Source organism: Medicago truncatula, chromosome 4 (assembly GCF_003473485.1).
Source record: "Medicago truncatula cultivar Jemalong A17 chromosome 4, MtrunA17r5.0-ANR, whole genome shotgun sequence".
NCBI lineage: Eukaryota > Viridiplantae > Streptophyta > Magnoliopsida > Fabales > Fabaceae > Medicago > Medicago truncatula.
The window spans coordinates 7,484,322-7,499,710 of NC_053045.1; the positions used below are offsets into that span (position 1 = coordinate 7,484,322).

General features: G+C 33.7%; 2 protein-coding genes across 2 annotated transcripts; both read left to right on the forward strand.

Moving 5' to 3' along the window:
• The first annotated feature begins 590 nt into the window (after positions 1 to 590).
• LOC112421300 (serine carboxypeptidase-like 11) lies at positions 591 to 6,490 on the forward strand. The gene is made up of 14 exons (XM_024782464.2): positions 591 to 889; positions 1,174 to 1,322; positions 1,911 to 1,987; positions 2,224 to 2,343; positions 2,559 to 2,661; positions 2,946 to 2,983; positions 3,133 to 3,231; positions 3,345 to 3,431; positions 3,723 to 3,860; positions 3,955 to 4,026; positions 4,217 to 4,332; positions 5,128 to 5,241; positions 5,851 to 5,896; positions 6,032 to 6,490. The coding sequence occupies exons 1-14, from the start codon at positions 720 to 722 to the stop codon at positions 6,113 to 6,115; spliced, it is 1,413 nt and encodes a 470-aa protein (XP_024638232.1). The 5' UTR covers positions 591 to 719; the 3' UTR covers positions 6,116 to 6,490.
• A 2,898-nt stretch (positions 6,491 to 9,388) lies between these two features.
• LOC11414298 (serine carboxypeptidase-like 12) lies at positions 9,389 to 15,039 on the forward strand. Its single transcript, XM_003604880.3, has 14 exons — positions 9,389 to 9,689; positions 9,790 to 9,938; positions 12,096 to 12,172; positions 12,342 to 12,461; positions 12,574 to 12,676; positions 12,860 to 12,897; positions 13,012 to 13,110; positions 13,215 to 13,301; positions 13,458 to 13,595; positions 13,686 to 13,757; positions 13,839 to 13,954; positions 14,250 to 14,363; positions 14,663 to 14,708; positions 14,805 to 15,039. Exons 1-14 carry the CDS (start codon positions 9,520 to 9,522, stop codon positions 14,886 to 14,888), a joined length of 1,413 nt encoding a protein of 470 aa, XP_003604928.3. The 5' UTR covers positions 9,389 to 9,519; the 3' UTR covers positions 14,889 to 15,039.
• Positions 15,040 to 15,389: the final 350 nt, after the last annotated feature.

Genomic DNA, 15,389 nt, shown 5'->3' on the forward strand with positions numbered 1-15,389 from the left:
TATTATTGTATTGAAAACTGAAAGTGACATTCATTTTAAAATAATTTTTTTTAACTAAAATGACGCTAATTTTGTAAAGAATGAAGTATATTTTTCCAATAAGAGTACAGGGAAAATATTGATACAAATGATTATATGCTACTTAGATTAACTTATAAATAAACATTATAAATTAATAAAAATAAGTTGTAATTTCATGACAAGTGTCTTTTATTTTAAAATTCAATTTGATCCGAATCAGGGACGAGTCACACTGAACTTCACCAAGGCCTTAAAACATTTATTTAGATGTGTTTAATGAACTTCCCAATAATAAAATGGATGGCCTAATTCATCCGTACAAAAACACTTCATAAGATGAGGACATGAGTTTTTTTCAATACGTTATAAGTCATTTTAATATGCGACGTGAGATGTGCTTATGAACTTTTGTTATGATAATCCACATATTTTGTCGGTGTAAATATAGATGCATCATTTCCTCAATTAATAATGCACTTTCTACGTGAGGCAAGCAAGGAGGTTGACAGTGAACTAATATAAGGAATAAAAACTTATAAAACCGCTTTTAAGATTGTGTGGTTGAAGATTTATAATTGTTTTATTTAAAAAAATAAAAAATAAAATTGTGTGGTTGAATAATTTAACTCTTTAATGTTCAACTAATCATCAACAAGAACATTTAAAGAGTCAGGGAAGTTAATTGAAGCTTTGCAAAGATGAACATGATGGTTCCTCCTTCTCATAATTCACTTCACTATTCTTGTCAGATTCTACTTGCATTTGGACTTTTTACTTTGAATATGTTAACTCATATTGAAGCTTATGGCTCAAAGGTTGAACATCTTCCTGGTTTTCAAGGACCTCTTCCTTTTGAACTTGAAACTGGGTGAGAGCAATCTTAATCATTCCATATTTTTTTGTGTTGACATTCTGGTTCGTATGTAAGAGACCTAGTAATCTGGAGTTCGTCGGTGGTAAGTAAGGTCTGACTAAAAAGTGTTCCATGCAGGATTCAACTCGGGTTCTTCCGAACAATTCATCCTTAGTGGAATTCATTAACCACTTTGAATTCAATCATTTGTTAATATACAATCATTTTACAATGAAATTCGATGACAACTCGTGCAGTGTGCCAAGTAATGTAGTTGTGTGTTCATATATATTTGATAGGTACGTGGGGTTAGGGGAAACAGATGATGACATGCAAGTGTTCTATTATTTTATCAAATCAGAAAACGATCCTCAAAAAGACCCTCTTATGCTTTGGTTAACTGGTGGTCCTGGCTGTTCTTCTTTTTCTGGCCTTGCCTATCAAATAGGTAATTTACAAATCACAATTTATTTGTTTTTGTGAATATTGTTTTGACAGTATTGGTAATGTGCATTGCTGGCTATGTATTATCACACATGTATGGTTTTACTGGTCACATAATTTTCTATGTTTAGATTGTGTTATTCGAGTTTATCTGCTCACGTAAACACTTGTGAGTTTGTTCCGGATACGTTATAGAAACAGCTTAAGTATTTTTCATGGCAATCTGATAAGTATCCCAAGTACTTGGAAAATCCTGCAAACCTAAGCACTTAAATACTCCACCGACCATCCCTTACTAATAGACGTGGGATTGGGCACTGCATGATACTTAAGTCCATATCGTAGCAGCACTCCTGAGAACAATGTCCTGGCGGCAGCGCTCTTTGATGCTTAACTTGGCCTTTCTAATCAGAGTGACAGCAAAGAAATAAAAAAATTACCTAAGGCTCCCCTCTTATTTATAGGAAACATGCCATATTTCCTAATTACCGAACTCTTATTAAGCTATTAACAGAACATTGCCTTCCCTCCGACTTGTACCTATCACAGTCTAAAGATATTTTACTCTTTCACATCAATTGAATGTTAATAGGTCCAGTTGCATTTGAAATCAAGGAGTACGATGGGAGCGTGCCTAGTTTGGTCTTGAGGCCACAGTCATGGACAAAGGTGTTGATAATAACTCAATAATTCAACATTGATTTCATTTACTTAAGTTAATCCAAAATTTGTACTAAAGAACTATGATTTATATTAGTCATGTCATGTGGTTATAATATGTAGTATATAGTTTGTGTTAGTGTGATTCTACAAGTCAAAATATTCTCTCTTTTTATGTTTTACTTTCATGATTTCATTATTGGAAGGTCATTTACCGGTAGTAATGCTAATGAACTTTTGGTCAGCTATGCAGCATTATTTTTGTTAATTTGCCGCTTGGAACTGGTTTCTCATATGCAAAAAATGTCACGGATCACCGGAGCGACTGGAAACTAGTTCACCATACTTTTCAATTTCTTAGGAAGGTATGTTCCTAATGCTAACTAGGGTGCAGATGGGCTTTGACGTGCTCAATAAAGTTTCTTCCCCAACTTACGACTTGATTTTTGTCATGATGGATGGCAACTATGATCTTCATTTAAGAAAAGCGGATCATGTTATTCTCCTAACTATGACTCAAAACAAATGATATTTTGATCACTTTCTTATCAACTGAAACAGATTATCTGTATTTGTATAGTGGCTGATTGATCACCCAGAATTTCTTTCAAATGAATTCTACATTGGAGCTGATTCATACTCTGGCATTCCTGTCCCAGCCATTCTTCAAGAAATTTCAATTGGTTAGAAATCCTATAAAGCTCAATATTTTAGATGGATTAATCTTTATCTAATGGTAAATTTCTTTGTAATTATAATTACAATGAGGCCGAAAAATTATTCATTTTAATTAGTCCCCCTCACTCAAATAAATTGATTATTTGCATTCTCCAATGACAGTAAGCAAATCAAAAAGTTTAGTATAAGCTGACTTGATTCGGATTGTCAGTGTGCCTCTTCCCCTAAAAACCAGAACATAAGGACTTAAAAAAACCGATTGATATTTTTCCATTTGTTTGATTAACAGGAAATGAAAAAGGTCTCCAACCATTGATAAATCTCAAGGTTCCAAACCATCATCTCTGTCAGTCGCTTCTATTACCGATGAACAAAAAATCTAAATAGGGATTTTGAAACCCCAAATACCTTTGTTCCATTGATCTTGTTATATGCATTATGAAATATGAAGCCTGAACCGGCTTGAACATTTTCAGGGATATCTGCTAGGGAACCCTATAACAACACACAGAGAAAAAAACTATCAAATCCCATTTACTCATGGAATGGGACTCATTTCTGATGAACTTTATGCGGTATTATTATCCTTATTATTCTTTAGTAAATCTATACATACGTTGTACTTGCCTGTTGGTTACAATGATGATGTTAGTATGCTTAATGGTCTACTGTTATCTATTGACAACAGTCACTGCAGAGAAATTGTAAAGGAGAGTATGTTGATGTAGATTCCAGAAATGAGTTGTGTTTAAGAGATCTCCGATCCTATGATGAGGCAAGTAAACCATTCCAATTTCATCTATACTTATTATTAAGATGATACTGAAGTTTTGGTGTGGTCTTTGGGAAGAATAACATTTTCAACAGTAGCTACTTAATCATGGACATAGTCACATTAGAAGAAAAAGATAAGAAGAGAGAAGAAAAACGAAGTAGAAAAGTGAAAATAATAAAGGAAGAGAAATAAGAGACTGGTAAAAATGGTGTCTGTAAGCATGTTAATCATGATAGTTAAGATGTTAATTGTTTGCCATATTGTTAAACTGTTATTTCTTCTTATCATCAGTGCCTTTCAGGACTTGATATGTTCCACATTTTGGATCGCTTTTGTGACGATGATCCGCGTTTGTGGAGAAGATCTTTGACTCGGGAGTTGAAGGAGTCTCTTATTTCTCGTCTCACAGTGCCCGAACTAAACTGCCAAGTAAGTTTTTCATAACTTATCTAGATTCACACACAATTTTTGTCCATAAAATGTTTCATTATTGTGATGTTTCTCGTTTTCATTATTGTTGTAGTTTTATAGTTTTTACCTGAGCACAAAATGGGCTAACGATGAGTGTGTTCGCAAGGCACTGCATATTCGAGAGGTTTGATATGACAAACTTACAAACTCATCATATCTAGTGATCTTCTTATGTTGAATCATAATTGGAAACAGATACTTAAGTCTATGTTACATTACAAATACTTTTGAATTTGAGTTGAATGCATCAAAGAATTCTCGACAACTAATGGATATCAATATCATATTAACGTACATAGCTTTGAGCATTGCAGGGAACCATAGGGAAATGGGAACGTTGTTACTCTAATGATTTTGAGAATGAGATCCTTGGTAGCTTTGAGTTTCATGTAAATCTAAGCAAAAAAGGATACCGGTCTTTGATTTACAGGTGAATATTTTCTATTTTAATGTAGAGTTTTTTCTTTTTAGACTCGTGTTGTCACCATATCTATGTAGTGTTTTTCTTGGATTAAGCTCATCTAAAGTGAGCATTTTGCTTTAGAAGGTGGCTGGAACTCAAGTCTATTGCACCGTTTTTATGGGCCCGGTGTAAGCCCTTGCGGTTTCGCCATTAGTTGAAAGATGCCTTGGTTAGTTGAGTGCGTGGTTTGTATAAATTACTCTTAATTTTAATTTCGAAGCAATGTGAGACTTCTTGGTGTACTGGAACAGTAGCCCCAAGTCGGGGCTAAGGGGCCTAAGGGCTTACCAGCTATCGTTTGTGGCTTAGGCCCCATCCAGCATCAATGCCCCAACCTCAAGTCCGCTGCTTCATTTTTCTGAAGTTTTGACCGCTTTAGTTCTTGTGTAAGTAGTCACAGTTTTGTTCTTAGTTAAACGGCGCCTCAGTGGAGTGCAGAGCATAGGTTTTTATAAACTTCTCTTAACCTTTATTCTAAAGAAATGTAGAACTTTTTTGTCTATCAGAACAGAAGGTGAAGCAAGTAATCTCAACTGTTAATAAGAAAATCAATGGTTAATATTTTAATACATTCATAAAATTACTATGCATGTCCTGGTAACATCAATAATTGATTTATTCATCATAGTTGAGATTACTTGGTTTACACTCTAAAGTGAATTGTCCACTTTTGAAGAGCGAGAATCGTTTTTCTTCTAGCTTTCTTGATGACAGACATTAAGGCTAGCTGATTTTTTATGGCAATTGATGTGTTGTTGGCAGTGGAGATCATGATGCAGTTGTTCCTTTCATGTCTACTCAAGCTTGGATAAGGAATCTAAACTACTCCATTGTAGATGATTGGAGGCCATGGTTTGTAAACGGTCAAGTGGGAGGGTAAGCATCAAATTTCAATATGTAAATGGTGCACTAGTCAAAATAGTCCTTCATTTTTGAGAATTAGACAATTTATCCCAAAAATTGAAAAATGTCTTTCAAAATGTCCTTTTCGTTAACTTCTTCTGTTAGAGGCTATGATGTTGCATGTTAAACATGTTACATTGAACATTGTTCTCACATCAATTTCAGTTCCTAGGGACTAATTTTCCTAGGAAATTTGGGTCATCATAGAGATAAGTTGTTAGTAATTGCAATTGTGCAAGACTAATTATTGGAAAATTTGGCCCTAAGAAATCCAAGTTTCATAGGCGAAGTAGTCTACAGTCCGGTGGCAAATGATGTGTAATCAACGTGAAGGGACTGTGTATTCACTTAACATGTTGCGTCATAGTCTCTAATCATAAAACTCAACAGATTAACTATTTTGACAGTTCGCAAAAATCATAGACTATTTTGACAGTTATTTATAATTTCGATGACTGATTTGTCTATTCACTCGTTTTTCCAATCCTATTTTTCTATATTTTTTTATATGTATTCAATTAGTACCTAGAATCCAATAAGAGAACCTGTATCCCAATCATAATCAACAATTCTTTCATGCAGATACACAAGGACATACTCGAATCGAATGACTTTTGCAACCGTGAAGGTAAGAACTTGACTAATTAAATAACAAGTGATATTTTGTTCTTTTAAGAATAACACTCAAATTGGTGAAATATTTCAGTGTCTTCAAAGGGATTATGCAAATTCATTATAATGATTTTTGCTTAATTAATTGCAGGGTTCAGGACATACAGCTCCTGAGTACACTCCTGAGCAATGTTTTGCCATGTTCACTAGGTGGATATCTAACTTGCCTTTGTAAATCAGAATCCCTAGATGGAATTAATATGGTTATATAAGCATGAGATGTTCATTTTTCAATTCACTCCTTTGCTCAGTTATCAACCACCATCCCTACCCTTGGCACAAACACTTTACCACCGTCCCTTCCCATTTAATCGGTTGATCATTGATTCACTCCTTTATTTTCACGACCCTCCACAAATTTGATTATGAAGTTTATGGACCTTATTGAGAAGCAATTGTTAAGTAGCTTTCTATTAGTTTGTTAATTGGCCTTTTTACTTACGAATTTGAGCATGTTTGCTTGTATTGGCCTACTCTTGTATGTGATCATTAGCCTATATAAGGCACGAAAATGAATGAAAGAATCAAGGAAACACAGTTTCCATAACAAGTGGTATCAGTTCACCCAAGACCAGGGTCCTCATCAAAATAAAATAAAAAACCATAGTATTTTTTCTTCTTTATGTTATGATCTTTACAATTGTTTTCTCCCTGGTACAAACCGTTTCTTCAACGCTTCTTCCCCGTTGCAAACTCTTCCACTTTCATTTTTTAGAGATTTCTTGCTGCACAAGATTTATCCATGGTTGTAAGATCATTGGGCGATTCTCGTGGATAATTTGCTTCGATCGAAAGAATATTGGAGTTTGATTGAAAATGGTGTCACAGTCGCTACTGGAAATGCTACCACTAAGCAACACAAATCCTCAATTGACATCAAACTTCTTCATAAGCTAGGACACTATCATAATGAGTGTCCCAACTGGGAAGAAAATTCAAATTATGCTGAATTTGATGACGGCCGAGAAGAGATGTGTCTCTTGGCTAAAGCTGATTTGAGTATTAGTGCTCAAAAAGAGGTATGGTTTCTTGGCTCTGGGTGCAGTAACCTTATGGTGTTCACAAAAGAATGGTTATTTGAGTTGGATGATACTTTTAGAGATTCTGTCAAACATGGAGATGATTCAAAGATGCATGTTATGGGAAAGGGAAATTCAAAGTGGTAAAATTCATATTAATCACACTGGTGTATACTACTTGTCTGGATTAAGAAATAATCTGTTGAGCATGTGGGACAGTTTCAACAAAAAAAAAATCTCATTAGTGTGTTAAAAAGTTATACCTGACATTTTCCACTCAGATTATGTCTGCAAAGAGAATGTATGTATCATTGCACCAGTTATCTTGACTATAGTGATCACTCATTTCTCGTACCAGTAATGATAAGCAGATGGTTGATGACTTTAAAGAATCTATGTAGGGAGAATTTGCAATGAGTGACTTAGGGAAAATGAGATACTTTCTTGGGATTGAAGTAAGTCAAGATAAACTTGGTATTTTCATTGATCAGCAAAGATATGCAACTAAAATCATGTCAAGGTTTGTAATGGAAAACTAAAAAATGTTCGCAGTCCTATTGTTCATGGTTGCAACCTTGTCGAGGGTGAGAATGGAAAAACTTCAGATACTACGGGAGTGGATTGTCTCCAATTTTTTTCTCTCATGTTTCTCAAGTGGAGAAATCACCACCCTTAAATTCACCCTTTCCCTTTTTTCTCTTTCTCTCTCATTGCAAATCAAGGGATAGAAATACACTGAACTCTAATGTATTTGGGGAAGAAAGAGTCATTGGGGAAGAAAGAAAGAGTCCTTGGGGGAGGAAAGAACATTTTATGCGAATCAATCAATTTCGTCCTTGAAAATTTTGGTCACTATTGGCCAAATTAGTCCTGCTTATGTGGCATCTAACATAGAGAGGTTAATGGTCACGTTAGCACCGTTAACACTCCAATTGGACGGAGGGACTAAATTGATTGATATTTTACAAATTCAGAGACTATTTTGATATTTCATTAAATTGAAGGACGAATTTGGCCGATTCGTGCAAATTCAAGGACGAAATTGATGATTCACTTATTGTTTTTTTTAAGTAAAGTACTTATGACGACTATCAACAAGTTTATAATTCTTCTTAACCTCACAAATGGAAGTTTATAATTCTTCTTAACCGCACAAATGGCTCGTGATCACGTGATTCGATTGGTCATCCCAAAATAGTTGCACAATCTTTTTTTTTTTCTCTTCAGAATTAAATGCCGTTAAATATTGTTGATCTTACAATATTATTGATATTCGATCATTTGTGGAAGAGATTAGTTTGATTGCTATGATTTAAATTTCGTTTTCATAACTCCTTATTTGCTCATAATATTTTTAAATATATGGTTAACTCATCATCTTTAAATTTGTTTTAAACCTTCTAACATGTTGGACGACCCTTAAGTGTCCTAACTTGTAACCCAAAGAGAACACACTCTCTGAACCAAAATTCACAATCATATTTTGTCTAGAGCTTTCTTCATTATAGTTGAGGTTTATTGATGACGTGCTAAGTTATTATTTTTATTTTTTTTTGTCTAAATGCGGTCTTTTACTTCTTTTTTTACTTTATTAAAGATGATGAACACTCCCATACATATGGAGTATAGGAGACATTCTTCCATAGACACAAACATAAGTAAATAGTATTTGGTCCCACGCATATAATATTTTTTTAAGAAAATACTAAATCATTTTATTATTAATTTCTTTTTCATTATTAAAAAAAATCTTTTAATGTGTGTGCGCTCAAACACTGTTCTTTTGTGTTTGTGATTATAAAAACATTCCTTTGGTGTATAGTTGGACATATGTCTATAATCAAAACATTCAGTTGCATATCTTACTTTTATATTAATTTATTTTATAATACCAATATCAAATGAATTTCTCGACGGATACTATTATCCAATAGAATTTTAAAGTATTTAAAAATGGAGAACGTTAACTAGTGTCATGGGAACATTGGTTAACTGGTATAATTATTATTTCATCAATGGTAAAAACTTACATTTCCAAAGTAAAATTTACCTTTAAAGAGATGCTGCATAATAAATGGATAAAATAACTGAACATAAGTGAGATCAATATTATCCAATTTAAAATTCGGATTCTTTAACCAAGTTGTTTGGGCTACAGTGGCAAGAAGCTCCTTCCAAGGACGTACTCGGGGAATACCGAGTTCGATTCCCAGGAAGAACAACGCTTGGCCAATGTGCCTCTACGCACGAGCCAGATTAGTCGCTCACTTTGGTGGATTGAAAACCGGTGCGAAAGTAAAAAAAAAAAAAAAATTCGGAATCTTTCTTAGTTAAAACAATTATTGATAAATTTTTATTTACTTTTCAACTGAACCCCAAATTTGTAGGACCCTTTACCGTAAGAACGGAAGAGTAAACACAAAAAATATCTTTATAGCTTCCCACTTGTTTGTTCTTCCCAAATTTGTACAATTGTGAGCGGTTCATCTCAATCATTGCACTTGGACTCATGATCAACAATAACATTTAAAGTGTTAGAAAGTAGTTGAATCTTGCAAAGATGAACAAGTTGATTCCTCCTTCTCATAATTCACCACACTATTCTTGTCAGATTCTACTTTCTCTTGTACTTCTTAGTTTGCATATGTTAACTCCTCTTGAAGCTTATGGCTCAAAGGTTGAACAGCTTCCTGGTTTTCAAGGTCCACTTCCTTTTGAACTTGAAACAGGGTGAGAGCAATCCTAATCATTCCATATTTTGTTTCATTTTCACCTCCTGCAATGGGGGTGCATTGTAGCAAGTAATGTAGTTGGGTCATAAATTTGATAGGTACGTAGGGTTAGGAGAAGCAAATGATGACATGCAAGTGTTCTATTATTTTGTCAAATCAGAAAGTAATCCTCAGAAAGATCCTCTTATGCTTTGGTTATCTGGAGGTCCTGGTTGTTCTTCTTTTTCTGCCCTTTTCTATCAAATAGGTAATTTTCAAATTACAACTTTATTGTTTTTTTAATATTTTTTGACAATTTACTGATAATACATAATTGACTATGTGGACCACACACGTATGTGTTTACTATTAAGAAATGAGTTTATAACTAGGACACATCTATACCTAGTTTAATTAGATCCATTTTAAATTTTAAGATTTTATCATATTCTATGCAAGATTTGTTGGACCACGTCCACCACTACCGGAGGTGGGTAGTTAGATGAGATAGGTATTGTAATGAATTTATAAGTGAGAGATATTATTTTACTCTACAAACTGATTTTGTAGAATGAGTTAGACTCAACCCATGTAGGATTTGAGTTAGACTCAACCGAAGTTCTAAAAATACAAAACATTGTAATCCAAAGAAGCACTTGGTATGATATGTGTATTCTCTGGATGCATTTGATCTACAAAACAACAGTAAATACTGGACAAAATAGTACAAGACAGAACATCACAACACAAGACAGAACAATACAGGACAAATTTTTATGGCATTGAATAATTTTTGGTCTTATACGATTTTTGGTGGACAAATGTTATTTTGGTATTTAGACAACTTATACATAGAACAAAAAGTTGTGTTGTGGTTTGGTGAGGGACAAAAATTTTTGTTTTTGTTCTGTCTCTTGCCTCGAGTTTGTCTTATCTCTGAAATCAAATACTAAACAACTTAAGTTATCATGTCCTGTCCTTTAATTTGTAAGTTAGTTTCGAAATTTATTATTATCTCTGTTCCTTTTTAATTATCATATTAAAGTTATTTAGACATACCTAGAAAACTAATAAACTGTTAGTTTTCATAGTTAGTACTCCCTCCGTCCCTATATATAACCCCCTTTTGCTTTTTTCACATTTCTTTAAGAAAAATTGTTAATGCAATTAATGTTTATATTTTATGTGTTAATATTACCAAATTATCCTTTGTTTGTATGTGTGTTAAATTTGATTTTTCATATTTCAAGATAAGTTAGCAGTATTAATTAAGGGTATGTTTAGGAAAAAATAATAAATACATCTAGTAATTTGAAAAGAGGTTTATATTTAGGGACAATTTTTTAGTCAAATGGGTGGTTATATATAGGGATGGAGGGAGTATATTGTTAGAGAGGGGAGAGAAATGTTAGTTTCCGGGGATTGAAACCGAGACCCCATTCAACGTCCCTTAGCTCATCAACTGAGCTAAGTACGCAGGACTATCTTATCATTTGTATAGAATATCTTAAACTCTTAAGCCATTCCATTGTTTCACATCTACATACCTTTTTTCTTTAGGATCATACAGATTGAACATAGGATTCACATTTGTTTCTGCTGATAATTTGGACATCTGTGCATTCAGGCTATAAATTGCATTAACAAGTGTTTCTTTCATAGCCAATATTTTCACCTTGGTGCTCATTGAGTCCAACAACAAATGCATCCCTTTTGCTTCCTTTCCTTTGAAACTAATATCATTTCACTTTCTAGCTTCCTTATAATTTCTCTTCTACAAATATTTTCAAGACTGTTAAGGTGAAGAACCAAGTCACTTAAATAGTCCACTTAACATCCCATAATACTCAACTCCCTACCGTATAGTGCTGCCCATGAGAAGCTACATTCCATCGGATGCACGCTGTATGTCTCTTTACATCGCTTTTCCGGTTCATAGTTAGTACTTAGACCTTTCTCAGCCACCGATGACCAGGCTTTGATACTAACAGTGATAAGTATCCCAGCACTCTATAGTACCCTAGTCCCTATTATAGGCAACATGCTTTATAGTTATTTCCTAATTGCCTAATTAACTCTTATTAAGCTATTAACAGAACATAGGCTTAACTCAATCTTGTAGCAATCACAAGCTTAATAAATTTGACTCCTTTTGTGTTATTTCTGATATGTGTTTTTGTATTTTAGATAAATTTGAAATTTTATGATATTAAATTCTATTAAAATTCGATATAGACGTATTTGTACCTTAAAACTTTTGATTGCGCAACATAGCTAATCACATTTGTTTTGTGACATAACAATCTATAACATTTCATTTGTATCCTTTTTATATTTGTATATATATATTTTTAAAATATTGTGTCAAGATCACTATTGAAATTTTAACATGTTGTGAAGCAAATGTTCAATTGGATGTTTATAGGTCCAGTTGCATTTGAAATCAAGGAGTACGATGGGAGTATGCCCGGTTTGGTCTCAAGGCCACAGTCATGGACAAAGGTGTTGATAGCACCTTAATAATCCAAAATTTGTTCTAATAAGAACTATGATTTATATCAGTCATGTCATGATGTACAAGTATAAATATCCGTTCTATTTATGTTTCTTTTCCTGATTTCATTATTGGAAGGTGATTTACTCGTAGTAATGTTAATGATCTTTTGGGCAGCTATGCAGCATTATTTTTGTAGATTTGCCACTTGGAACTGGCTTCTCATATGCAAAAAATGTCACGGATCATCGGAGCGACTGGAAACTAGTTCACCAAACTCATCAATTTCTTAGGAAGGTATGTTCATTATGCTCACTAGCGCGCGTCTCTCCTCTTTTCTCGAATGAAGACCTTAGTCGGCTTCCATTATGACGAAAGTTAAGCCTGCAACAATCATCTGTATTTGTAGTGGCTGATTGAACACCCTGAATTTCTTTCAAATGAATTCTACATTGGAGGCGATTCATACTCTGGAATTCCTGTCCCAGCCATTCTTCAAGAAATTTCAAATGGTTAGAATTCCAAAAAAGTCTAATAAATTGTTTATTTGCATTCCCCTTTGACAATAAGCAAAGCAAAAAGTTTAGCATATTAAAGGGATTTTCCGGATTACCAGGTTCCCCATCCCCTAAGAGTCGGACGGTTAAGAAGAAGAAAAAACTGACTGATAATTTTTCCATTTGTTTGATCAACAGGAAATGAAAAAGGTCACCAACCATTGATAAATCTCCAGGTTTCCAACCATAATATCTATTTGTTGCTTCTACTACCGACGGAAAATTAATCTCAGGAGGGAATTCTGAAATCCACCATTGTTAACTATAGATCCTGTTATATGCATTTTCAGGGATATCTGCTAGGGAACCCCATCACAACATACAGAGAAGAAAATTATCAAATCCAATATGCTCATGGAATGGGACTCATCTCTGATGAACTCTATGCGGTATTATTGTTGTTGTTGTTATTATTATTATTAATAATGTGTTTGAACTTGAATTTAAAGAGTGATGTTATTATGCTTAATGGTCTATCATTATATCTTTTCAGTCACTGCAGAGAAATTGTAAAGGAGAGTATATTGATGTAGATTCCGGAAATGAGTTGTGTTTAAGAGATCTCCAGTACTTTCATGAGGCAAGTAAACCATTCCAATTTTATATATACCTATTATAAAGAGGATACTAAGTTTTGAAAGGAAGAGAAATAACATACGAGGTAAGGCGGAAGTCTCTGATTGCTACTTATGATAATGATAACCCCTTCGGTTAAACTGTTGTTTCTTATCTTCAGTGTCTCTCAGCAATTAATGAGTTCAACATTTTGGATAGCAATTGTGAAGATGACGAGCATCTGTGGAGGAGATCTTTGACTCAGGAGCTGAACGAATCTCTTAGTTCTCGTCTCACAGTCCCTGAATTAAGTTGCAAAGTAATTGTTTCAACGCTTATCTAGATTCGGACAGAATTTTTGTCCATAATGTTTCAAATTTGATGTTATTCATTTTCATTATTGTTGTAGATTTATGGTTACTACCTCGCCACTAAATGGATTAGCAATGAGAGTGTTCGCAAGGCACTGCATATTCGAGAGGTTTGATATTATAAACCTTTAAACTTATTCTATGTTACATTATCAATATCATATTAATGTACATAATTTTGATCCCTGCAGGGAACCATAGGGAAATGGGAACGTTGTTACATGAATGATTTTGAGTATGATATATTTGGTAGCTTTGAGTTTCATGCAAATCTAAGCAAAAAAGGATACCGTTCTTTGATATACAGGTGAAGATTTTCTCTTTTAATGTAGCGTTTTTTCTTTTTAGACTCGTGTTGTCACCATATCTATGTATCTTTTTCTTGGATTAAGTTCGTCTAAAGTGAGAATTTTGCTTTAGAAGGTGGTTGAAACTCAAGTCTATTGCACCATTTTCCGTAGGTATTTTTCACTTTGGGTCTTGTGTAAGCGCTCACGGTTTCACCCTTAGTTGAAAGACACCTTTGTTAGTCGAGTGGTTTGTATAAATTACTCTTAATTTCAGTTTTGAAGCAATGAGACTTTTTGATGTGTTGTTGGCAGTGGAGATCAAGATGCAGTTGTTCCTTTCATCTCTACTCAAGCTTGGATAAGGAATCTAAACTACTCCATTGTAGATGATTGGAGGCCATGGTTTGTAAAAGACCAAGTGGGAGGGTAAGATTAAAACGTCTTATCAATGTTTTAAAAATTGGATTGAACTGGTGAGTACAACTGGTTGAACCGAACACCAACCAATCCGCCAGTTGGCTAGGTTCCAGTTGTATCATAGTCCCATTTAATTGGATTGAATCACAATCGAACCAGGTTGAATATAACTCTGCACAGCTGGTCCGTTGCTTTTTATTTGTTTGCATTTTTTTAAATACTTTTAATTTTATATTTATTTGTCGTCCGATTTAATCATGGTTGATCCTAGCATGCATCCTAATCTTAATCAATAACTTGCCATGCAGATACACAAGGACTTACTCCAATCGCATGACATTTGCAACTGTGAAGGTAATAAATTATTAATTAAATCACAAATACTATTTGGTTAAAACATGTAAGTGTCTTTGATGAGATTGTGCAATTTTCATGTAATTAATTTTGCAGGGTTCAGGACATACAGCTCCTGAGTACACTCCTGAGCAATGTTTTCCCATGTTCACTAGGTGGATATCTAATTTGCCTTTGTAAAAAGGAAATGAAAATCGTGTCAAGGTTTCATGTTTCAGTTTTTTCGTGATTTCGTCTTCTTCACATCTTGCCCGGAAAAAAAAAAAAGAATATTCTGGTTACTGTGCTACAAAATTCACTACAAGATAATGATTGATAACAATAAGCATGATTTGATTTTTTTTAATAAGGAGAGAACGTTAAAATTAATTAGTAGAATAATTGGCGCGATTTGATACATTTATGGTTTGAATTTTTAAAAACTGAAATGTATAAAAAACAAAATTATACATCATTCAATATCGCTAGAAATATATATGATGAATCTGTGAACAAACACATAACATCCAAGTTTATAACATACATAGACAAAATGCCTATAAATAATATTACAAATTTAAAGTGATCGAACTCATATCTCTGATTTACAACGTTGATGTCCAAAATATAATATGAAGCTGCAACATAATTAAATATGATTTTGAAAGTCATTAATCATAATTTTTTATATGTGCATTGTAT